The sequence below is a fragment of the Meleagris gallopavo genome, chromosome 3, assembly GCF_000146605.3.
Source record: "Meleagris gallopavo isolate NT-WF06-2002-E0010 breed Aviagen turkey brand Nicholas breeding stock chromosome 3, Turkey_5.1, whole genome shotgun sequence".
NCBI lineage: Eukaryota > Metazoa > Chordata > Aves > Galliformes > Phasianidae > Meleagris > Meleagris gallopavo.
This window is the reverse complement of record NC_015013.2, coordinates 89,052,747-89,077,742: the sequence shown is the minus strand read 5'-3', so window position 1 is coordinate 89,077,742 and position 24,996 is coordinate 89,052,747. Positions and strand designations below refer to the sequence as shown.

Sequence of the window (24,996 nt, the reverse complement as noted above, 5' to 3'; positions counted from 1 at the left end):
AAAAAAAAAAGAGAATAAAACCAGAATGATTTAGAAAAATAAAAGTTTCTTGTGTCTTGGTTTAAACTTGTTAGACTGTCCATTCCGGGAGCCTGATTGGGGGCAAAAATGTCCAAATCTTCCTATTTTGAAGGAACTCTGAAAAGGGTGGAGCTGTATTCTGTTGTGGTTTAAGGTTAAGGAAGAATATCTTTCCCAGAGTCAACAAAGAAGGACGCTTAGCTGTGGGGAAGGTGGCAAGGCTGGGTCACATAGCTCTGATAGGCACCCAAGTGAATGATCAGCACTTCCAACTACTCTACCCCAATGAATTGAACAGATCTTTATCCCTACTGTCCCAGGCAGGCATCCAGTTGGGCAGAGGAGAGACTATCCTGTGAAGAAGTTGGTGGTGGACTCCAGGCAGGGGAGGAAAATCCAGTCTAAGCAGTCTGAGGACTTCAGAAACACTATTCTCCAACATGTCCCATGGAAGTAACCTTACTGAGAGCCTTTGTGGGATTGGGACACATTATTTGCCTTGATGCTCTAAGAATCCAAGATAAATCGGTAGGGTACCTTTTTACAGGTAATGCCTGTAACAAAGTTCTAAGCCCTACTCTTCATCCAAAATGAGTGTAACAGTACATGACTGTTTTTCACTCAAATAAACTGCTATCTTTGAACCACTATAATTTAAGGTAGTCTAAGAAATATATTGTCTTCCAAGCTGTGCCACAGAAGCATTACCTAGAAGTTTGGCCATTTCATGGTTTTGGTTCTTGCTCCATCATGGCTACAAGAGTTCAGGATTGTGTTCTTAGGCAGTTTCCCATGTATGGTTTACATATTAGTTTTCCTATGGTTGTGACTTCTAATAGTACGTAGTCAGTTAGTACCTGTAAGTTATACCAGCAATTTGGGCAATGAACAATATTTACCATGCTGATTTTTACTGCAAGTAGGTGTGGAAGAAAAACTGTGGAAAACAATTGCTGTCAGTAATGATTCAGAGCAGGAGGCTCAAGTTCTGTAAGAGTTCTGTAAGGCGGGAGATGATGTGTGGGACTGCAGGCCAGACAAATGGAGGCAGTGAGGATGGGTGGCATGGAAGCTGCCTTTTGGATGACTTGGTAATTATTGGTCTTATCAGTCTTTTTCTGTAAGCCCTTCAGCTCTCCTGATGGCTATCATTTGCTGAGCTTGCTGACCAGCAGAAGTTATTGTTCTGGGGCAATTTTTTGAGGCTGAGGCCTCTATCTGTCCTGACTCATGGGTCAGAACATGGGTCAGGGTTGGCCGCTCACCCATTATAAGAATGCCTTCAGCTTTCCCCTGATGTGCCAGTCATTAGATCACACAGCAAAACTATTTCTTCTCATTTCCTTGGTGGGCACTATCTATGCTTATTTATTAAAATCTGCCTTGGAATCTGGTTTTTATGAATGCTCTGATTGTTTGATTCCAACATTGAAAAGAAAAGACTTCAGTGCTCATGGGGAAAAGAAAATAAGAGAAGTCAACTGTGTCCTTGGGCATCCAGAATAGATCTTCTGTAGGGCTTGATGCAATGTAAAGCAGTGCATGTAATTTCCAGCACGGCATGGCCTTACCTGTGCAGTTAGGATGTGGTAGCAGTCATAATAGAAGAGAGGTGAAAGGGATTTCAGATCTTATGTTTCACATTGGGTTAGCACATCCTGTTTCCTCCTACACAATGTCCATTTCTTTTCAACACACAGTGATATCCTCCCAAACTGCTTCCTGTGCCTGGAGAGAGTTGTGTACAATGCTTTGATCTGACACAGCTGTCTTTTGGGCAGGATGGAAGGGGAAACCCCAACAAAACTAGGAGAAATTATGGAGGTGATATTCTGCAGTGATATTGATTGAAAAGGGAATGAAAGAGAAAGGGGATCCTGGAGATGCTTAAGGGGAAATGTAGCAGGATTAGAAATAGCCCAGACATGGAAAGAAAGAAGAGGGAGCAGTTGCTTACGTGCTAGGAAGTTGGCATTTTCAACACAACAACTTTTATCCACATCCAGCAGAACCAGTCATTTGTTCTTGATTTACTTGCAAGAGAATGCTTTTGTCCTATTAAATGAGTAACTGGTGAGTACCAGTTATCCAGATGATTTATCTCCCCAATCCATCCTGTACTGTGGTGACAGTGTTGTTTCTTTTCCACGTTGAAAGCACAAGCAGCAAATCCAGCAAGAGCCAGACTGTTTTCTGTGGCAGTTTCCCTGGCACAGCTGAACTTCCAAAGTGAATGTATGACATCAGGAAGATGTTTTAATCTGAATTATGCTTGCCCATTGGATCAACATTGCCACTATCTTCTTCTCGCTATCTCATGTCCAGAGTTGCTGCCAGCATGAGTAAGAAAGGTTTGACTCATGGGGATGGAGTAGTTCATTTCTTTCTGGAGGCTGTTGTCAAAGGCGACCATGCCCAAATGTCTGTCACGGGGGTGAATGATGTGTAGATAAATGAATGGAGAAACCTACTCCTGAGTGAAAAAAACATCCCTCATGAATAACACAGTGTTGCTTCAAGATTCATTACATCTAAAGCCTGTTGTACGCTGAATGTGAAGTTGAGACTTAGCCACGTTGAAGCTACACACTGTCCTGAACATAAACTATAAGTAGCTTATCACTGCCACATTTCATTTTTATTCTTTAACAATGACTGAGATTTTGGTCTGGTACCAGCGCTCATCTAGAGACACATCTGAACAATACTGATTGTCCCAAGTTAAAAACATGGTGGAATGATGGGATCTATGCTGATTTAACAATGTGGATAGCCGCAGGTTGGTGCTGGAATCCACACATTGTCCCAGTTTAGTTTGCTAGTACTGGAATCACCATGCAGTCTTAGAGTCAACATACTAAAACTATTCAGGATTTTTCCCAATAATTCTTTATTTTTGTTGTGTATTCATTTGTTCTTTGTAGTCTGCATCACTGCAAAAGCATTGTTTATTCAGACAATGTTTGCTCTAGAAGTAAAGTATTATTCAAGAAAAGTTATGTTGGAAGACATGACAGATTTTCTGGGCCTGTCTGTACCCTGCAGCTGAGCATGGTGCAAAGATTACTGATGTAGATCTAAGCAAGCTGCCCTATCCACATGAGACTGTCAGTGCCAGAGATATTTGCTTAGGGCCCCAGTGCAAGATACCAAGACATGACATTTGTCTTGAGAATGTAAATAAATTCACGAATGGCACAAAGAAGGTTAAGAATGACTGTCACTTCCATAGTGGTAGTGGGGATTTAAGTAACAGTGGGAGAGAATTTTAGAATGAAGAGGTGATGGTAATTTTTTGTTGATGTACAGACCTTCTTGCCGCAAGTGCTGAAAGTTTATACAGGTTCCAGGAGGAATGCCCAAACCCATGGGTGAGAAATCCATTATTCATTACTAAAATCAGTGAAACCTTATCTGGCTTTGGAAGTCTGTGAGCACCTGAAGATAAAACTGGGTACTTGAATACTCAGAGGCATAATGTTGCATATAGTCACACTGTTCTTATACTCTGCCCTATCCATCTTCTTTTGTTCACTGTTGGATTCAGGGTGGGTGAATCAGCACTGAGTTCTTCTGCACACTGTATTGCACAGTGTCCCTAAGGAAGTGAAAGGAAGCAGTTGTGGTTGTTCACCTCACACATGAATTGTAATGAAGTGTTTCATTCTGTGTCTCATTTGAAAGCTACCATGGAAAATATAGTTGAAGGAGGCTGAGTGGCTTTCGTAACTATGCTCTTGAAAGCAAGGAAACAGTATTTATATAGTTATATATCGATGCACTTGGTCTTTAAGAGGTATGGTCAAAGAATAGAGAAAGGCTGGAAAAAATTAATGGCAGAAAAGCCATCAACAGAGTACTAATCTGGTGTCAGCCTCTGTGCTCTGACTCTTTGTCTGTCCTGCCTACACCTTTCTGCAGTTCTGCTTGATGCTTGTAGCACAGCTCTTCCATAAGTGGGAGAAGATCGTTTTTGTGATGGATTGGCGCTCCATCCTCCAGAACTGGAATGACACTTTGAGACACTGTATTTCTTCATGCTTAACTGTTCTTCTTCAAACCAAATGAGTTCTGTCTTGAAAGCCAAACCATCTGAGAGGGATTATAAAAGAGAGACTACTAATGGCTGTTGTTGATCATTAAAATGATATCTCATTGAATAGATGAATCTGCCTGCTGAGGTCATATTTCTGTATTGTGGGACCTCAGCAAACTTGGTAGTGTTCTAGAAGAGTATAGCTAGTATTAACCTAGGAGTGATCAGTGACCTCTCTATATATTTGTCACGGCTATTCTAGTTTCTTGGCTTATTATGTGATGCATTTGCTATATCTCTTATTCAAGGACTTCTGTTTGGTCTTCCTCCTTAATCACAGAAGAGTAAGAAATACCAATATTGTGTTTGACCTTTATATTTCTCTTGAAGCCTTGCTTTCTTGCATTCGTTGTAGTTCACATGGAGCCATCTCTTTACACTCTGGCAGAGGGCAGTAGCGTTTTTGTGGAGGAAGTTATGCTGAACTTAAAGGCTGAAATCTGCTACCAAAGCAGTTTCTTCTGCTTCTATCTTTCCCTGACACAAGTAAGCTCCAATGCACTGAGGGGGGATATTTGATGATTTTCTGTGCCCCTCTCGCTCTTGCAATTACCGACCTTCTCAGTTTTCCTAGGGGCACTCTCTGATGTTAGGACAATGGTGTTTTGTTTTAGATTTGAGATCTATTGAATTTCAGATAGCATGCACTGATGGAACTCGCTTTTCAAATATAATTATGTGTATTGGACTGATTCTTAAATAGAGAGTTTAGTCTTTCTTCCATGTGTTTGGATTTCTCTCTTTCTAGATTGCTGAAGGCAATGACTAAGGTGACTATTCCATAAAGCGGCATTGCACTAGAGAAATGCATTTTTCTCTGATCCCCTATATATGAAACTATTTGCAAAATCTAATTCCAGCTTCATGACTAAAGTCCTTCCTTTTCTCCAGTGTCGTAGTCAAAATATGTTAAAAGGCATGTATCTGATACTGTAGTATTGAGTATGAAATGGGATGAAATAGAAATACAAATTTCTGGATTTTTGTCTACTTATGTGAATTGGACAGAAATTACAGCCTGCCTGTGTCTGTGCTTTGCTATCTGTAGAACACGGATATAGTATATTCCTTTCTTAAGAGTACTAAATTTGAGTTAATTACAAAGTCTGTGATAAATCTTAGAAGTTCAACAATGGCACAGTGTGTAAGTATATAATATTAATGTTTTATAATATCTCTAACCTGTCTCTGTGGATATCTTTAGTAAGAGGAATATAGTGATATCAAAAGAAGTCTTTTTTTCACCCCAACCCTTTTCTTTAGAACCCAAAGTGAAAGCTGTTTCCATCAACTGCCATCTCTGTAACCATCTGGAAAATAACATTTTCTGAAGCTTTCCTTCTCTTTATCAGCTGTAACTAAAACTATAAAATGAGAAGATATCCCTGCTTTAATTAACACCCCTGTAGTTCAAAAGCTTAGTAATGAGAGGCAATTATAGCCTTTATTGAGGGACAGTCAGGTGGAACAAATTCAGCATCCATCTATTGAAGACACTTCCCCTTGCAGGTAATTTGGAAACTGCTTTTTACAAAGAACAGGCTACCTATCCCATTGTAACTGGTGAAACAATTTGTTTTGTCACCTGAAAAGAGTTTCCTGTTTTTAATTTATATATTTTATTTGCAAATTATTTCTTACCTCCCATGCATTTCCCAGTAACTAGCAACTGAGCTAAGGAAGTAAGTGTAACTTTTTGTAGGACGTTCTTGCTGGTTCTTTCATTTTATTTTCTTTGTTCTGTTGTTGCTTTTCATTTTGATTGTCGGCTGTATACCAAGTGTTTCTTTAATCATCCCTGTATGGATATCATGGTAACTGAGGAGTTTCAAATTATGCTACATGCCTCTGTGTGAATTTAAATCTTCAGTATCTACAATGCAGGTACCTACGTTGGTGATAGTCACTGAAGGTGGAGCTCTGCTTTTAATGAAGATGCCAATGTTTGAGTGTTATGTGGTTGTGAACCTGTGCAGTAGATACCTAGAATCTTCTGAAGTCATTAGGTATCTAGCCAGTCTGATGGGGACCTAGAGAATACAGTCAATGGAACAGTCAGTAGTGTCTCTACAGCATAACTTGAGTAGACAGGTGTTGGAATGGCAGTTAAGTAACTCATCACTGCCTATTTTCATTAAATCTTTGTTGACTATAAAAGTAGTCTGGACTCTTAGCACACATGTAGATACCTAGATTTATGTATTTTAATATTCAGCTGAAGTCTATCGTGTGATTTCAGTTATAATCACTGTAGAGAAATAGGTGTATCCTGAGAATAAGTTAGTGACTTGTTTTAGGCATCTAGATTTAGATGAGAGGTACTGCACTTGAGAAGTATGGATTTCTATTCATTGTCTTTAAGGGAAATCTATGTAGTAGTACCCACATGGTCATTGCGTTCCATGCCTGCATGACTCCCAGCCATCCTATTTTGGAAGCTCTGGTACTATCACTTGCAATCTTAAGAAATGTAAAGCAGTGTGATGTGAAAAAATTGGCATCATTTTGAAACAGAAACCCCTACGCTTGTTGGATTTAGAATGAGGATCTAACTGTGATTTTACTTTCTGGAAAGTATGCTATGAAACATGATACATTCCCTGTCCTGAATTAGTTTAGCATTGTGGCAAAATAATATTTCCCAGATTGTTTGAAAAAGCTGTAAAATTCTTAAGAGATGCTGGTAAGTTCTTTATTCTTCAGTAACTGAAGGTAGAGCAGATATTAAACCCCTAAAATCCTATGGCATTCCAGTTTTCAGAAGTGAATGGCTTTCAGAATGGTGCCTGTGAGAAAGGTTTATTCTGTATGGAAGACAGTTTTAAAAAGACTTCCACTGATCTGTGTCTGCTGGCAACAATGGTGTTGACTCACCGTTGCCAGCAGACACAGAATTCAGATGCTATTGGTGTACACTGGTTTTGGGGCAGGGCAAAACCAAAAACCAACTCCTTTCACAAATATTGTCGAGGTCATTTTTAATATTTCCAGTGTTGCGTGTGATGCAGGATGAACATGAAATTTCTTTAGCGAATAAAAGCAGTATTTAGAAGACTACAGAATTAAGGTGGATTGCGGATTCTTTCATCTTTCCTGGTCCTGTGTGTACAATTCTATTTTAATGTGTAATGTTTGCTTTGGCTACGGGATATGTGTGAAGGAAATGTGAAAATCCTGTGACTGTGGTGCCCTCATAGCTGCTGTTGCTTCGGACCTGCCTGCAGCATTGGAGTCACTGTGATTCGTGCAACCTGTCTGAAAAGGGAGCTGTGGTAATTAACTAATTGCTGACCGTCCTGTGTTTTCATTCCCCCTCCCAGGTTACGGACATGCTGCCCCAGGAACAGATGCGGGAAAGGCCTTTTGCATGTTCTATGCGGTCCTGGGGATCCCACTGACACTCGTCATGTTCCAGAGCTTGGGCGAGCGCATGAACACCTTCGTCAAGTACCTCTTGAAACGCATCAAAAAGTGCTGTGGGATGAGGAGCACCGAGGTCTCCATGGAAAACATGGTCACTGTGGGTTTCTTCTCCTGCATGGGAACACTCTGCATTGGAGCAGCAGCCTTTTCCCAGTACGAGGAATGGAGCTTTTTCCATGCTTACTATTACTGCTTTATAACATTGACTACGATAGGTTTTGGAGACTATGTGGCCCTGCAGACCAAAGGGGCCCTTCAAAAGAAGCCTCTCTACGTGGCTTTTAGCTTTATGTACATTCTAGTGGGGTTGACAGTCATTGGGGCATTTCTAAATCTGGTTGTTCTCAGGTTCTTAACCATGAACAGTGAGGACGAGAGGCGGGATGCTGAGGAACGGGCGTCCCTGGCAGGGAACCGCAACAGCATGATTATCCACATCCAAGAGGACTCCCAGCATGGTCGGCCACGGTACAAGGCCGAAGTAACAGACCTTCAGTCAGTTTGTTCCTGCATGTGTTACAGGTCCCATGAGTACACCAGCCGGGTGGTCTCCCACCAAAATTCGTTCAGCTCGAAGCTGAACCCCCAGTACTTTCACTCCATCTCTTACAAGATAGAGGAGATCTCGCCAAGCACATTAAAAAACAGCCTTTTCCCATCTCCTGTCAGCTCCATCTCACCTGGGTTGCACAGCTTTACAGAAAACCACAGGCTGATGAGAAGGCGAAAGTCCATTTAAAGTGATTTGTCTTCTTTTGCTTTCCTTGTTTTCTCCAGTCCTTCTCTGTTGTTTTGTTTTTTTTGTTCCTTGAGTGAGACGGAGTGAGGCCAAAGGGAGTAGAGAAAGCCAGTCCTCCTCTGAGACTCAGCTCTTGAGCATGAAGCATGGATTATTACTGTTCCAGCAAAGTATGCCTTACATTACCCCCTCGGTGGATGTCAGAGGATTCAAGGTGACGTGAAGTGGGTACCAAATCCAAAGTTGCACACACAGCTGGGAGCCTTCATGTGCCACTGGCACTCCTGACCTAATAAACTATTTTCCTCATGGGCAGGTTGCAGCGTGCGAGCGTGCTTGTGTGTGTGTTGGGTGTGTGTGGGTGTGTGAGCGTGCAATTCCACAACTAGTGCCATGCGACAAAAATTAAAGCATCAGGTATTATTTTTTTCCCTTGAGGCAATTGTGTTCCAGCCTGCTTTTATCTTTTCGATTGCTTCCAAACAGAATGGGGAGGTGGGGAGGGGAGCCAATTTGTTTTTTTCATTTGCCAAGACAAGCATGCGCCATAAGCAGTCAATATACCAGGTGTATCATGATAAATTTTTTAATGCTAGATTTTAGATTGTATTATCATTACAAAAAGGCAGGAAATGATGGATCATTTTAACTTGCCAGTTCAAAATTTAAAAAGTAAAATAAAGCATGCACTTTGTAAAACTGGTATGCATAATAAAAACACAAGAAAAACTAGCAATGGAATTAATAATCAAAAGCAAGTAATCCTATTGATTTAACTATATTTTCTTTCATCATTTGAAACTGTTCCAACAATTTGCAGATGGAATTATTTAAGGTAAATTGGAAAAACTGTTGGAACTAAGGAGTGTGTTTTGTTGTTTTTATTTTATTTATAAAAATTATTATTAATAATATTATTTTTATTTTATTATCATTATTTTATTGTGCAGCAATTACCTGCATGAATAGGAATTCTATTTTTTTGAATGCTTGGATTAGGATGGGTATAAATAGGTGGATGTATATTTTTTCTTATATAATAGTGACAGAGCATTCCTTGTTTTAAATAAAAAATAAAGATGATTGTCTCTAAATGCTTTTGATTTGTAAATAATGGAAAGCCTTTGTTGGTCTCAGGAAGAATTCAAGGGACAGTATCTTGTGTTTGGCTCACTGGGAACTTGTGAGATTAGATGTGATATTGCTTCTTTGCTATGCGCAAAGGCAAAATGCATTTAGCACTCATGGGCAAAATCAGCTTTACTCCAGTGTTTAGAGGTTGCCACTGGGAGTGATTGCATTGGCAAGCTGTAGTAGACGATGTTGAGACCATGTGATAGAGTTGTTCCTTGGAGATCATCCACTGCTTGGTTACTCATCTGGACCAAACAGACTTTACAAAACCAAATTAGAGGCCTAATCCAGCTCCCTTTTAAGACAATAGGAATTTGCAGTGATTACATAAGATTTAGTGCTTTGGGAGATTTATCTTTGATTTGACGGGGGTAGGACTGGGAATTTTATAAACCTGCAACATTGTCTTTGATTTAATCCTATCTTTCAAATCGCCTTCTGTGTTAATTTGTCATACAAAGCACATCTTTTTTTGGCACTATGCACCTCCTGCTGATTCTACCATTTTGTGCTTTCAGCGTAAAAGCAATAATCCTCTATATTTTACTTTTTTTTTTTTGTTAGCTAGTGTATTTTCACAAAAAACCCAGCTCTGAGCTCTGTGTGCTAACGGACGTTGATATCCTTTCAAAAGGGCATCTATAAAGAGCATTAAAAGGGAGAAATAAGGAATACCCTTCTTTCTCTGTTCTCCTTGACTTTAAGTTATTAACAATATAAAACACGTTTGTGTTCTCCTAATTTTGATATCTGTGTTTCAACAAGTAAATGAAAAGCAAGCATCCATACCTTTAAGTTCAACATGTAACTTCCTTTGGGATTTTAAAATGCTGTGGCATGAAAATCTCCATTAAGATTAGTGAAAAAATAACTTGGAATTCGTAATGAGGATGGATGAGAATGGACTTTTCCAGCCTAGCATATGGGAATAACTTTTGTCAGTGTAGTAGAAGAGCATGCTGGATGCATTAATGATGTGCTGCTTGCACCATGTCCTGAGGCAAATGCTGATGGCAAAAGTGTTGAAGCAAGAGTACCTAGAAAAGCAGCTTCAGGATGTATTAAAGCACTCCAGTCAAAACCACCTAGAAGCTAGTTTCTGAAGAGTGGGCCATAGGGTTCACAGTACTGTCAAATTCTCTTTCATAGATTTCCTGACAGTATCCCAGAACTGCAAATAATTGTAGGTTTCTTTTCCTGCTAAGGAGATAAGAAAGAGTATGTACATGTCCACATCATGTAGAAGTGCTGATGTATACATGACACTTGGGAAAAGCAGGAAATCTTTGGGATGTTACAGATTTCAAGAGGGTGAAATGCCATCTGCCTATTAAAGAAAAACGTTTGTAACAGGCCTTGTAACCAAAACTTTGGACAGTTTTGTCAAAAAGCAATTACGTTTTTGAAAGCATCACTTTGCCTTTCATTTCTTCCTTTTAGAAAAAGAAAATTCTATTTCTGCTGCATACAAAAATAATTTTAAATGTCCTGTAAATCGTATTGAACTCCAGAATTTCAGAGCTGTTACATATTCCAGCTGAGTTATTACTCATTCTCATCTCTGAAACCATAAGTGAAGTTAAATGAAGGGTATATTTTAGTACAGGTGGTATTTAACCAGGGGAGCAACTTATCTAGTGGGTCATGGGCTATCTGCCAATGAGAGTCTTTGTGTTAAAACACAGTGGCTTTCTAAATGCTCTTGTGTAGCGTATTCGTAGTTTATGGATGTGGATAACGAAATGTATATGTGCTGATATGAAGAGGCCATATCCACAGTGATACTCTTCAGATGGTGAGTTTGTGGGAGGGCATTTGGGAAAAGTGTCTGCATTCCTTAGGATTTAAAACTATTTTCATATAGTTCTACTTTCAGCCTGAAGAACTCATGATTCTGTCCATTCTATATTTCTGGTGCGCCTGAGACTTTGAAGTGGTAGGACATTTCCTCTGCAAGCCTCCTTGCATTCAGATATTCACATGAACTCCCACAGAACTTTTCTTTGTGAACAGCCACAGATACAAGAATGCTTGTGTGAAGCCTCAGTAAACCAGGCAAAATATGCTGAAAATGCTTCTCTCTCTCTTTTTTTTGTGGTACTTGACTGATGTGTGAATAATGGCTTGGGCTGTCTGGAGCTAGAACAGGCAGCATTACAAAAAAGTTGCTTTTGTCAGGGGTTAATACCAGCTTTCCAGCAAAACATGCAAAATCAGTCAGTGAACGGTGATTTTTGTCTGTTCCATTTCTGACTACTTACTGACCTATGTGAATATCAGCTTTCTTCCCCAGTGCTGCTTTTCACAGCATATTTTCTCTGGTATGCTATTGGTTTAATTCCTCTTAAGGTATTATTTCTTTCAGGAGAGCTTTTCTTGCTGTCTAGTCACTCTTCAGAAGCAAGTCTACTGATGAGAAGACATTCTAACATCCAAAGTACCTAACCTATGTTTCCATAGCGCGCAAACTTTTGATATCACTTTGTGATGCACTGTCATTCCCCAGAGTCTCATTTCCCCTATTATTAAGCATTAGAAATAATAATAATAAATCAGATTAATCTATTTATGTCACACTAATGTGCTGTTCATCAAAACAACACAAATTTAGCTCCCTGCTGTCAACTTTGATTACATAACAACCCTATTATCCTATCATATTTCATATTATTATCAAAGGAAAAAAAATCGGTTTGATCTGTGCAGCACCAAAATAGCTTTGTCTGAGCATGCTGTGATGTGGAAACAAAAGGGGAAACAATAGAACTGTACAGGCACAACTCTGCTTGGTCTGCATCACTACACAAGGAAGGTCCTAACTGTCTTAACTAGGGCTTCTTTGCCAGAACTTTGTATATATATATATGCTTTACAAGGATAATTGTAATGGGACTTACGTAGATGGAGTGTCTGGATGGTAGTTAAAGGATACAGAATAGGTCTTGGTTGTTATTATATGGAGAAGATGTACAGTGATATTCGGCAGTAGACTTCTTTTTGGATTCTTCTGTAGTAGCTCATTAGAACAGAATCATCAGCTTAAAGGAAATAAAAGAAAGAAAAAAGGAGAAGTGACTAAATTAATCTACTGTAATATAGGTTGTCTCCTTAGTTTCTTAGTGCTTCGATCGAAGAAATGCTAGAGCAGTAATCATGATTTCTGTGCATTCATCTTGAGCAAGGTAATTTCTTGTTTTCTGTGATAGGTTTGAAGCTTTTGTTATGGGAAAAAAAAAAAAGGAATCATTCATTGTAGAAAGCTTAAAAAAGAGCAGCCAATGTAATCGGGATGGAGAAAGGAAATGTTCCTTTCCTTTGCTCCTCTGCGGACCAAAGAGCAAGGGCTTGGGTGGAAGTAGCTTTCAGTTGAAGTTTATGTCCTCATTTAGCTTTATGTAATACTCCTGTTAATATTAGGATCCAATTAAGACAGTCATTTAAAATCTTTATGAGGAAGCCAGACCAGAGAGATGTGTTGGAGTGTGTCCATTACACTAATGTTATGGACTTTTTAATGCATATTTCAACAAGACACAGTTATTGACTGGAATCTGCACAAATTACAATGAGAATTGTGCCACCGCTACTGTCAACAACTAGAACTGCAGAATACTCACAGAGCTGAAAAAGAAGTAGTCTTACAAAGCAGCCTGCCTGTCATCTGTCTTTAATATCAAACTTTATTTTGGGAACTTCAGTAAGACAAACCATGTGAAAAGGATTAACCACCATAATGATGCACCAAAATAAAAATAAATAGAATAATGATATTGGACACAGAGAAATTGATTACAGATGGAAGGCACTTTGGGACGTTTACGCTAGTTAATCTGAGCTCTGAGACTGAAGTAGAGCCATGAAAACTGTTGGCAGCCTTCTCCAAAATGCAGTTTGCAATTATTTAAGATATAGATAACATCTTGTGGCAGAAAAACTTTCACCAGGAAAAGAAAGACATTGTTCTCAAGAGGAGGGGTAGTTTCCAATCAAAAACACCAGTGAGGTGGTTCTGAAGACAGTCATGCTTTGATCTAGAATAAGGGTAGAATCAGACTGGGAGATGTTCTCTGCTCAGACATAGTCTATGCTTTGCCTTACTAGCTTGAACAGAAATTGTCTTGTGGATGATTTTTGATCACCAATCCTGTTTCCTAACTCTGAGTTCACATTCATGACTCTCCTGATCCGTGGGTCAGGTTTTTACTGCTTTCTTCAGTGAAAGCAAGACGCTATTCAGCCTGAGTAACGCTGATATGTTTTGCATACCTGAGGTGGATGTTACAGCTGTTGAGCTGGCCCTAGCTGGACTGTCCTCTGGAGTTGGTGTCTTTATGTTGCTGTGAACTGGTAAGCTAAAGAGAAATACAAGTCTCAAGGGCAATTTTTTGTCATGTAGTCTTTCAGTATGGTAACCTAGGCGATTTGGTTGCAACACCCAAAACTAGGATGAGTCTCTATTTATACATCTCTTATTGAAACTGCAATCAGAGACTCTTTCTACATACTCTGATATATCTGTATCTCCAACTAGTGCTTGCCGTGAACAAATTTTCCTAAACCTAATGATGGGAGTAGAAAGACTTGAAGATAGCAGTCAACATGTACAACTTATGCAATTGTAGTTTGCTTTATGGAATCCAGGCAACCAAAGCTGGCTGCTAATTTTAGGCTTGAAATATTTTCGCCAGAGCTTCAGCATTCTGTTGTCTCTCCTTTTGTGAACACTGTAATTAGCAAATATCCCAAAGCCCTCCTTCACCTTACTTTCTGACCGTGTAAGAAGTGCTGTCATACATTAATACTCCAAAGAGATTGGAAAGACAAAAAAAAAAAAAAAAGAAAAATTAATGCTGCAATTTTATTAGTAATTAATATTCAAAGTTCGAAACTCTTTTGTCTTTTAGTTCACTTTGAGAAATGCAGAGCAAACAGCAGCATGATAACATTTATTATAGCTGGCTAATTCACAAGTGGAACAAGCAAATATAATAATTGAAACTATGCACCATAATGCATCTTCCTTGTGCATGAGTTCTGATACTGCTAGCCTGGCTTTGATTCATCGTTTATCTAGTCTGTGGAACAGCTTGCAGTAATTGCTCTATCCAGAGCAGTATACTTGAGGCTAGAAAAAAGATCCATTGCACAGGCAGTGGCCCCTCTGGCTTTTTCTATATTTCCCCCCCTTCCCTACTCAGACATTAACTCATTAGCTTGCCATTTTGTAGATGTATGTTCAAACCCAGGATCACCACATTCTGTACTTTCCCCCGTCATGCATTAATGAAAAGCATTATGTTAGAGAACTGCACCCTGGGGAAGGAAATGTTCCACTCTAATTACTACTGACAAAAGAAATCTACAGATTGATTAAAAACAAGATGTGGGGAGTCAAATACAAAATGTGAAGTGCACAAACCTGCATGGGTGAAATCCACTTTTGCCCTGATTGGGATGCCACACATTAGCCTGCGTGGAGAATTTGGTAGTGTGTTCGTCTGAGGGAAGGCTTGGGCATCAGCAGAAAGTGCAAACAGTGTAAGCCTATAAAGAGACACAGTGCTTTACTCACTATATGTAGATAAGGTCTGTGATATGGTTCCAAATTAAGGAAAAACCGTGTGTCTTCTGTGTTTAGCCTTTTTGTAGCCATCTGCCACTGTCCTCCCAGGCAGGAGTGGCAGGAGATGTGGGAAGGATGGAGCGTAACAGTTCCCTGGTGGAGTGGATTGTCACTGGTGAGACCACATTACGATGCTGATGTTAAACTGGGAGCAGGAAAAATTGTGTCTCCCAAAGCCTCTTCCCTCCACTGTCCTTGGAAGAGATCAGCAACATCATCCATCCTGTCGCCCGATTAAAATCTGTGCAGTGGCTCAGAAAGACTTGGATTGTGGTGTCCTTGCTCATCTTTGATACCACATCCCCATAATTATTCATCATTATTATTCATAATTATTGTTAAAAGGCTAATTAATTTGATAACATTATTTAATTAGATTAGCTGAATTAGAGCATGTAAAAAAAAATGATTTGGCCTCCCAGAGTCTGAAATCTAAGTCTGAAGTCTACTTTCCAAAAGGCCTGCTTGGTAGTGTCACTGCTGACATGGAGGTCATGCCACAGGTGTCCAGTTGACAATGTTATCTTGGCACATTGACTGGAGCTGCTCATGGGAGCAAGGAAAGGATTTTAGCTCAGATCTGATATATGGAGTGATGTGTTTAACTTTCACTGAACTAAATAGCAGTTTGAATGTATTTGGGGAGGTCTGCTTTCAGCCTGATGTTGTCTTACTTGCAGAGAAAAGAACCAGTGGTGTGTCTTAGAGAGAGATAGCATGATCTAGAGGGGTGAGTATTTCAGGATGGAGCATGGTACTGGTACCCTTTTAGAGTATCCCTGAAGGTTCTCAGCTGTGCTGTGTGAGATAGCTTATGCTTCTAAGAGAGAGCCCAAATCTGTCAGCCTGGTAGGGCTGAGCATAGGGATGGTTTGCAAACTGGTGAATGAAGATGGTACAACTGAGTTCTCCATAACAAGCTGGAGTGATGAGGGAGCTGATTTTATATGTATCTTCCCAAGGCCTCTCTGAGTAAGGTTACAGAGCAACAGAGTGGATTTCCCTGGCTTCTGAGTGAGGGTGCTGAAGGTTGGGGCTTATTTCTAACACACATTTGTAGTGCACCGGGCAAGAGCTCAGAGAAGCAAATGTCTGGGAATCCAAGAGTAGGGCCATCTGCATTTCTTTTGTAAGATATGAATAACACTGCTAGTCCTCTTCATAGGTGAGTTGCAAAGATTTACAAGGAAGTGTCTGTCTTGGACTGTGAAATTACTGCGTGGTGGGTCTCATTGCTCAGCATTTGGCTTAGAAAAGAATTGTGATATTATGTAGGAGAGGGGGAAAAGCAACACTCAAACAATTTGTACTTTGAAAAAGGAGGCAGATTAACATTTATCTTTTTTTTTTTCTTTTTTTTTCTTCATTTGTGACTTCTCTTGAGACACCATACCTGTTACAGGAAACAAATCTTCCCTACATCACAAAGAAGCCAGACTTTCTATTGTGTTTGTGGCAGAGCCTTTGGACAGATCCATAATCATTTTTTTCTAGTGTTTCTTTTAAGGAGCTTTGTATGCTTCTCTGATCTTTCTGATTTGAAGCAGTTTTCAACTTCTTGGCTCCAGTTGCTTTTCAATAACAGCTTTTTCAATGTGACTACTCTTTGTAGAATTCCTGTCACATACGTTTTCCAGCAAAGATGGATATCATACTGCTCCTCCTTAGCATATATTTTCAATTCCCAGTGTGGAATGATACTGCAGTCAGAGACAACAGTAGGAAACTTCTCTTTATTGTTAATACTGAGCTGTTTCTATTCTTTTCTGAAGATCAGTGCAACAGAATCTGGTGCATTCACCACTGAGAACTCAACACAAGTTAGTGATCCTGATCTCATGCTGATTTACCTCCTTTTTGACTGCTCAGCTGCATGTGCATTGTGCCCAAGTCGCTAGTTGTGCAGGAACATTATGCAGATACTGCAGAGTATGTACACTAAGTGTGTAACAGGATTGAGATCCAAGCATCCAGGTTACATGAGGGTTGAGACACCATTGCACTAGCAGTGGATTTTATTAAGATATTTCCTGGGTATCACTCTGGGTGCCTCTCAGTCTTTAACAAGTTTGGTCGGTCCACTCAAAGTTAGTTTGGGTGCAAGCACTGTTGGGTTGAACCCTGTATGATAAAAACAAACTAATGAATGTTTCAGAAGGAGTTCTGTCTACTACAAACCTTTTTCACAAATAGCTAATGAAGAGAAGTAATGAGAGACTGGCTCTTTCTTTAGAATGCAACCCTAATCTGAATTTCTTTTACAGAAGGTAAAAGCAGGAAGGTTCTTAAAATGTGCTATACAACCAATAATCCAGCTGCTGCTTTTTTGCCTGGTCAGGAGTGATCTGTGGAAGAAAAAACTGTTTTCTTTTTCCTCTTCCCTTGACTTGTTAAGATTTGTGTGGCTGTTTGTTGCCATTGAGGAGTATGGACAAAAACTTTTGATCTTAGTGTCATAACGGCAAACAAAATTATTTGGAGCTGGATAGGTCAAAGGAGAACGGGAGGGGGGCTTATAAGTTGTTTCCAGTAGGCCAAAAGAATGTGGATACTGTCTCTTCAAGGTGCAATTTCTTACTTCAACAAACTGTTCATCTAAGAGAAACAGGGATAAAAGTGTTCAATTTGGGACCTAAGGAGTTTGTATGGAAATTCTTGGATTTCTTCCAAACACACATACATGTTGAAACTAAATTGTGATTCCTACTTTGGAGACTGAGCCTTCCTGCTCAGACAGAAGCGCGTGTGTATGTGTGTGTTTGTGAGTGTGTGTTGATGCTATGTCTCTTTTGGATCTCTTGACACTTTTTGGTGCATTTTTGTACTTCTTTGAATGTGCATATGCGTACTTACCGATGGCATATTGACGGCATTCTAAAGGCCCTCGACAGCCTGAGACAGAGCAAAAGTCTCTTACATTTCTGCCCTGGTTGATACATTTTCTGTGCAGCACACAGAGCATTAGAAGCATAGTCCTTTGGAAAGAGGAATGCTATAGATGCTTGGCTGTGGACTGCACTGAGAATTTACCTCCTGTAAGCAGTTTTCTCTGCTTATTTCAGACCTCTAACTTCAACATAGTTGTTGAGATGGTCCTAGCAAAGGAGAAAGAGAAGGTCATAAGCATCAAGATGTGATTTGTGAAATCAGTGATAACTTGATTACAGAGAACCAAATTAAAAATCTTTTGTGTTTTCATTTCTTTTTCTGGCCTTCTCCATAATGGGAGAGAATGCCTTCACACATGGCCTTAGAATGCCGTACTGGAGTTAGAATGCAACAACAGTGAAATGAAAATAAGATGTATTGCAGCTTACATAAAGAATGAAAACTGTATCACACAAATGTTTACAAGTCCAAGTAGACAGCGAACCCCTGTACAATATGTAATTTATGCAAGGGATTGCATCTTTCTTTTGTAATGAATGCACTAAGCAACCCTGTATATATTTTACAATGTCTTTACAGAGAAAAAAAAAAAGAATCATTTACTGTAGTGTTGTAAAATAATGCACTTTTCTAATTTTTTCATTAAAAATCCTATGGCACGTTTTCAAATGTATATTGTTTCTTTTATATAGAATGTGGAAATGTTAACTTCTTGTAAAATTGCACTACAGAAGTAAAATCCACTGATGGAACCTATTTTGTTAAAGAAAAGTTCCTTGACAACCAACAGATGTTTATGATAATACAGTATGTATGTGTGTGCATATATGTGCATACAGTGTATATATAATGTATATATATGTATATGCACACACACACATATCTAGTGCTGTGTATATATATATAAAATGATATAGGTCCAGATTTATATATGATTGTATTAATATAATATCTATAGATTGATAGATATATAGATATGTATATATATTCATACATACACTCAAGAAACACAATGTAAAAACCCAGAAAGGATTACTCATTAAATTTAAGGGAGTTGGGGGGAAGAAAGATGTCATATACAGAGGATATTTTGCATTGCAATAAAAGCTTTTTTGACAAAAGTATGTGCAGAGTGAAGTATGAACCTTCATCGAATATCCAACCATGCTGTGCCCAAAAGATTACAGCACAGAATAAGGAAAAGGAACGTGTTTAGGGTAGCACTTCTAAGGACAGTCAGTGTATGGTGAGCTGTTGGGACTGCCCCCACCTCACCTTTGTGGAGTAAGATCTTAGGACACTGAATTCAACAGCGTAACTTCTCCTGTGAGTTTCACTCATAAAATTATCTAATGCTTCCTAGCAGAAGATGGGAAATGGGTCTCCATACTAGTTTTAGCTCCCTGCTACTGCAAGGCATAGGCATGATTTCTCATTTGGAACAGAGCTTTGGGCAACCTTTACTGTTGTTCCCTTCCAGGTAAAACTCAACTGATGTCAGATACAGGACATCACATTGTCCTTATCTTGTGATTTCTGCCCACTGGAACTCACTGGTTGTCATAGCCTTAATCTGTAGATTAGATGGTAATCATTGCCTTCATCTGTTCATGATGTTTATGAGGCTCACTTACAAATGAATGAACAGGGCAAACATATCCTATATGGTGGGACACAGTTTTATGTACAACCTGGCCTACATTAAAGCAACAATGAAAAATGCTCATAAAGACTTCATTATGTAACGGGGAAGACAGAAATTCTTAAGGCACAGAAAGAACAAGCACTTTAGGCACAGAGATAAATATAACTGAGCAGTCTCATACACATTTTCTGTGCTACATCAGATAGCATCTCTGCAAGCAATTAGGATCAAAAATTTCTTTGGTTTGGAAGTGGTATTTACAAGCATATTTTATAATCTCAATTTATCCAGCATAGAAAGACAAGCCAAAGAGTCATTGAACCCCATCCACTCCTTTAGCAAGCAAAAAAAGCCTTTTAGAGTAATTAATTGAACAATCAATAATAAAGACTTGAAAACCACATTTTAAAAGGGACCCAGGTAGCAGAGGCATACACAGAAGAATCTGAAAAAGAGCATGTACTCTGAAATTTTTCTTAACAGCTGCAGGAAAGTTAGACATCTGGAAAACAGAAAAATAAAAATAAAACTTAGAGAAAAGAAATCCAACATTTTGTCTATAGGCATATAAAAATCTTGGTGAGGAACAGGCTGCCCAGCAGGGTGGTGGAGTCACAGTCCCTGGAGGTGTTCAAGAAAAGGGTAGATGTGTCACTGAAGGACATGGTTAATGGACATGGTGGTGATGGGTTGATGGTTGGACTTAATGGTCCTTCCCACCTTAATGATTCTATGACTCTATGAGCTTTATAAATCTGAATCAAAGTCACATATGCTTGACTACTTGAAGTTTGTCTACCACAGCGTGCCTGGGTCCTGTCTAAGAAGTGGAAAGAAATTAAGCATCCTACAGCAAAATGTGAGAGCCTGCTCAGTATGCTTCAACTGGCTGACAGCAAACAAAATATTTCACTTGCTGAAAATGGGTTTCTGTCTGTAGTCACGCTGTGGCCAAATAGCTGCATCCTTCTCACCTAAGGTAATGTCTTCAGTTCAGTTGGCCTATTGTAAAAGCAGTGACGTTTGACAGGGAAAAAATGAAGGAACTGTGTTGGAAGCATACAAAAAAATGAGCAGTACAGAACACGTAAATGAGCTCTTTTTTGTTGTGCTTTCTCACTCCACCAGAACAAAGCAATACCCAATTAAACAGAAACCAAAACATTTAGAACCAAGAAAAGGAAACATTTAGTTCAGTTACATATATTATAAGTTTTTAGGAAAAAGAAAGTTACACTTCTAGGATCTTCAGAGTCAAGGAAAAAAAAAAGGATTATAAGGCAGAAAACCTAAATTCTGGAAAACCTTTAGTTGAGGTTTCAGTTAAAGTTTGGCCACTGAAGGAGGTACAAAGGACTTGTTGCCTCTTATATTCTGCCTAACTTTGGCTCTAGCAGTTCACTGCTGGGAAATTCTGACTTGAAGGAAGGGAAGAAAATGTTCCCATAGATGAAGTCAATGTACTATGCCACTTACATAGTGACTATTAATGGAAACTCTTGGCTTTAACACTTGATACAGATTCAGACAAGCTGCCATTTCCTAGCATTATGGTTATGTGTTACAGCTCTGGCTGAGCTGGGAGTGAATAAAAGGAGGGCATCCAATACATTTTGATCACAAGGAATTTCAGAGCTAGCCCATGCTCTGTACCCACTTTGCACAATTCTGCTGTACAGGACCTGTGAAAAGGGAGCTACATCAGGGTGCTCAGAGCCCCATCCAGCTTTACCTTGAATGTCTCCATGGACAGGTCATCCACCACATATCTGGACAATCTGTTCCTGTGCTTCACCACACTTATTGTAAAAAACTTTTTTGATGCTCACATTTATCCTATTGCTATGCTTTCCTTTCATAATTTCTACATTATAAAAAATTGCTTGTATAAATAAAAGGATGCTAAAACATGCAATCACCCTACTCCTCAAACATTTCTTTGGGAATTTACTCTTCTCTGTCTTTGAAAATAAGAATTGAAAGAATTTTCTCAAGATAGTGCAAAAACACAATCTCCTTCCATTCTATACTGGCTTTGCCATTGTAAAACACTGTCTGTCCAGTATGAGTGTTGGGATGGCATGAACCAAACCAAAGTGTTCCTGTTGACTGTGTTCCAGTTTATGCCTGTTGTCCCTTCCCCTGTCACTGGGCACCACCAGAAAGACTTGACTCCAAATCTTTTAGATATTTAAAAGTATTTATAAGATCCCCCTCTCAGTCTCCTTCATGCTAAGCAGTCCCACGTCTCTCTCTGTCCTTCCTCATATGGGAGATGCTCCAGGCCCTTTATCATTTCTGTTGCCCTCTGCTGAACTCTCTCCAGCAGTTCCCTGTCTTTCTTGAACTGGAGAGCCCAGAACTGGACACACTATTCTAAATGTGGCCTCACCAGGGCAGACTAGAGGAGGAGAATCACCACCTTTGATGTGCTGGCCACTCTCTTTTTAATGCACCCCTTGTCCTTGGCTACAATTGCACACTGCTGGTTCATGGCCAACCTGTTGTTCATCCGGAGACCTGGGAGCTCTGTGGAGCTTCTTTCAGCAGGTCATTTTCTAGCATTATGTAAAGCAGTTTAATCTTCGTACATCCTAGTCTGATGCTGAAATTTGCTCATTTGAATCAATCTAGTAAACGTGCAAATTACATGACTGTGCTAGTTCTATTTGTCCGGTGTTCCTGCCTGAGCTATTCACACTCTTCCCTGTTGTTTTTTCTCACTCTTCCAGGACAAAGCAGTACCCAATTAAACAGAAACCATAACAGTTAGAACTGGGCAAACCCCAGCACTGTTTGCATCACCAAAGGCCTGAGCTGTCCTTGGTTCTGATTTCATATTCATATTACCCTTCCCATCCTAACACTAACAAAATTCACCTTTGTTTTTTTTCCTTTCCAAAATGCCTCCAGAAAAGACTTTTCCATTCATACTGTAGATTTGCCTGCTTCTAAGATGTTGTCATAAAGGAAGAGCCCTCCTGTAGCTGTAAAACATGTAGATGGTGGTTATGGATGCTAATAACTTCTGGCTCATTAACATGAGTGCAAGTATCTGTGGGAGGTAATTGCTGAAAGGGTAATAATGTAAAAAACATCCAAACCATCGATCTCTGTGTGAAGGTGAATCCCCAGGTGCTAAATCACTTATATTAATCACCCAGAGCTGTCAGAGGCAATGATTAGTGTCTGCTCTCCTGAATAGAGAAATCTAGAACGGAAATCACACTATGTTTGTTGTCCTGTGGATATTCTCCAGTTGAGTCTCTTCCTGCAGTGGCTTGTAGACCAATGTGGCTTTGTGAGACACCTTTGTGAGGCTTCCAAAAAGCAGACAGGTCAATTGAGTTTGACAGACCCACTAAGAAGAAATACAACTAGACAACCAGAGACTGAATGAAAGGCAGAGCACTGGAAGCCTGCCCTACAGGTACATGAAAGTCCAAATGAATTGAAGACCTATTCTATAGAAGCATAGATTCATAAAATGGCTTGGGTTGGAAAGGAACTTAAAGTTCAACTATTTACAAGCCCTCTGCCATGGGCAGGGTTGCCAATCATCAGATTAGGTTGTCCAGGGCACCATCCAACCTGGCCTTGAATGTCTCCAGAGGCATCCACAACCTCTGGGCAATCTGTCTCACCACCCTCCGAATAAAAAAAATATTCCTAACTTCTAACCTAAATATCTCCTTTATTAGTTTAAAGTCATTTCTCTTTGTCCTGTCTCTGTCAGACCATGTAATAAGTTGGTCCTCCTTTTGCTTGTGAGTTCCCTTCAAATACTGGGTGGCCACAATAAGGTCTTCCTAGAACTCTGTCTTCTCCAAGCTAAACAAGCCCATCTTCCTCAACCTTTCTCCATAGGTGTTCCAGCCCTTGGATCATCTTCCTGGTCCTCCTCTTGTCTTATTTCTACAGCCCTGTATCCTTCCTGTGCTGAGGGCCCAAGGCCTGGACACAGTACTCCAGCTAGGGTCTCACAAGGGCAGAGTCTGCCTCACATCTGGGATTGCATTGACCCGTGTGCAACACCTTGCACTTGGCCTCTTTAAACCTCATTAGGTTCTCATATGCCCACGTCTTGAGCCTGTCCAGGTCCCTCTGGATGGCATCCCTACCTTCTATTGTGTCAACTGCAACACTCAGCTTGGTGTCATTTCACTCAAATCTCTGCAGAAAACTGGTCTTCTCTTATATCCAGTCAAAAATTGCAATGTGGAAAAGCCAGCTCACATCCATTGCTTTTTCAAAGAGCGGGAACAGAAGCACTCTTCCCATTTCAACTGCTACTACATTCTAACAAAACACATTTGAGTTGAGGCAGCTAATGGACCCACCTGGGAATCAGCAGAATTGAGGTTGTTCCAAATACACCAGTAAAACCGAGGTTGTTTCAAGGCAGAGAAAAAAGCAAGTGCAGAAAGTGCCCCCTGCTCTTACTTCAGACTTCTATTTACAATTCTATGCTATTTTGACTGCAGTTGTGTTTAATGCCATGCAAAAATGAGGCCATTCAGCTTGGCGGACAGCACTGAGGCAAATTGCTCCCTTGAAGTGTTTGTAATCTAATATGTTAATATGTACCATTCTCCTGAGAGTCTTCCTATGAATTCATGGAAAAATCCTAGCAAACCTACAACAAAACCACCCATGTAGTCATAAGCAAATTACTTTTCTCTTGCCCACCCCACTGCAGTGGGACATTTCCTGAAGGAGCTGTGGCTGAGGGGAACACCATAGGAGCAGGGTGCTCCTGAAGGACTGTTGGCTGTGGCACTTCCCACTCAAGCAGGGAAGTGTGTGACGAGGAAGGAATGGCCTGGAGGGGTGGGGATGAGCTGAGTGCAACCCCCTTTCCATTCCCTGCACTGCTTAGGGTTCAGGGGATATGGAGCAAAATTGTGCCTGGGAAGGGGGGAGAAGTGTTGCTTAATTTTTTGTTGTTGTTGTTCTCACAGTGTAAATCTGGCTGGAAATGTTCAGCCTGGAAAAGAGAAGACTGAGAGGGGATCTCATCACTGTTTATTTCAACTAACAATAAATTAAATTAATTTTCCTGAGCTAAAATCTGTTTTGCCTATGACAGCAGTTTGCAACTGATCTCCCTGTCCTTATCTTAACCCACAACTTTCTCATCCTATGTCCTGTTGAGGAGGGGCACAGAGAGATCAGCTGGGTAGGAGTTTGACCCTTGACCAGGCTAAACCACCTCAGCACAAAACAGAAAAGAGTTGCCTGCAATTAAGACTAGTTTGATAGATATAATCATAGAATCATTGAATGGCTTGGGTAAGCAAGGACCTCAAAGATCATCATTTATTCTCCAGGCTGAACAGCCCTAGCTCTTTCATTCTGTTCTTTCAGGAGAGGTATTTCATCCCTTGGTTCATTTTTGTGGCCCTCCTCTGGACACAGGTCCATGT

General features: G+C 40.0%; 1 protein-coding gene across 1 annotated transcript; it reads left to right on the top strand.

Annotated features, from left to right (window-relative positions):
* The first annotated feature begins 468 nt into the window (after positions 1-468).
* On the top strand, positions 469-18,861 carry KCNK9 (potassium two pore domain channel subfamily K member 9). Its single transcript, XM_010709389.2, has 2 exons — positions 469-568; positions 7,438-18,861. Exons 1-2 carry the CDS (start codon positions 469-471, stop codon positions 8,277-8,279), a joined length of 942 nt encoding a protein of 313 aa, XP_010707691.1. The 3' UTR covers positions 8,280-18,861.
* The last annotated feature ends 6,135 nt before the right edge of the window (positions 18,862-24,996 follow it).

Bases quoted from the DNA above. Each gene is read 5' to 3' on its own strand.
- KCNK9 (XM_010709389.2), top strand. From the start codon at position 469: ATGGAAGTAACCTTACTGAGAGCCTTTGTGGGATTGGGACACATTATT. The intron at 569-7,437 runs GTAATGCCTGTA...TCCCCCTCCCAG, and splicing joins GGTAGGGTACCTTTTTACAG to GTTACGGACATGCTGCCCCA.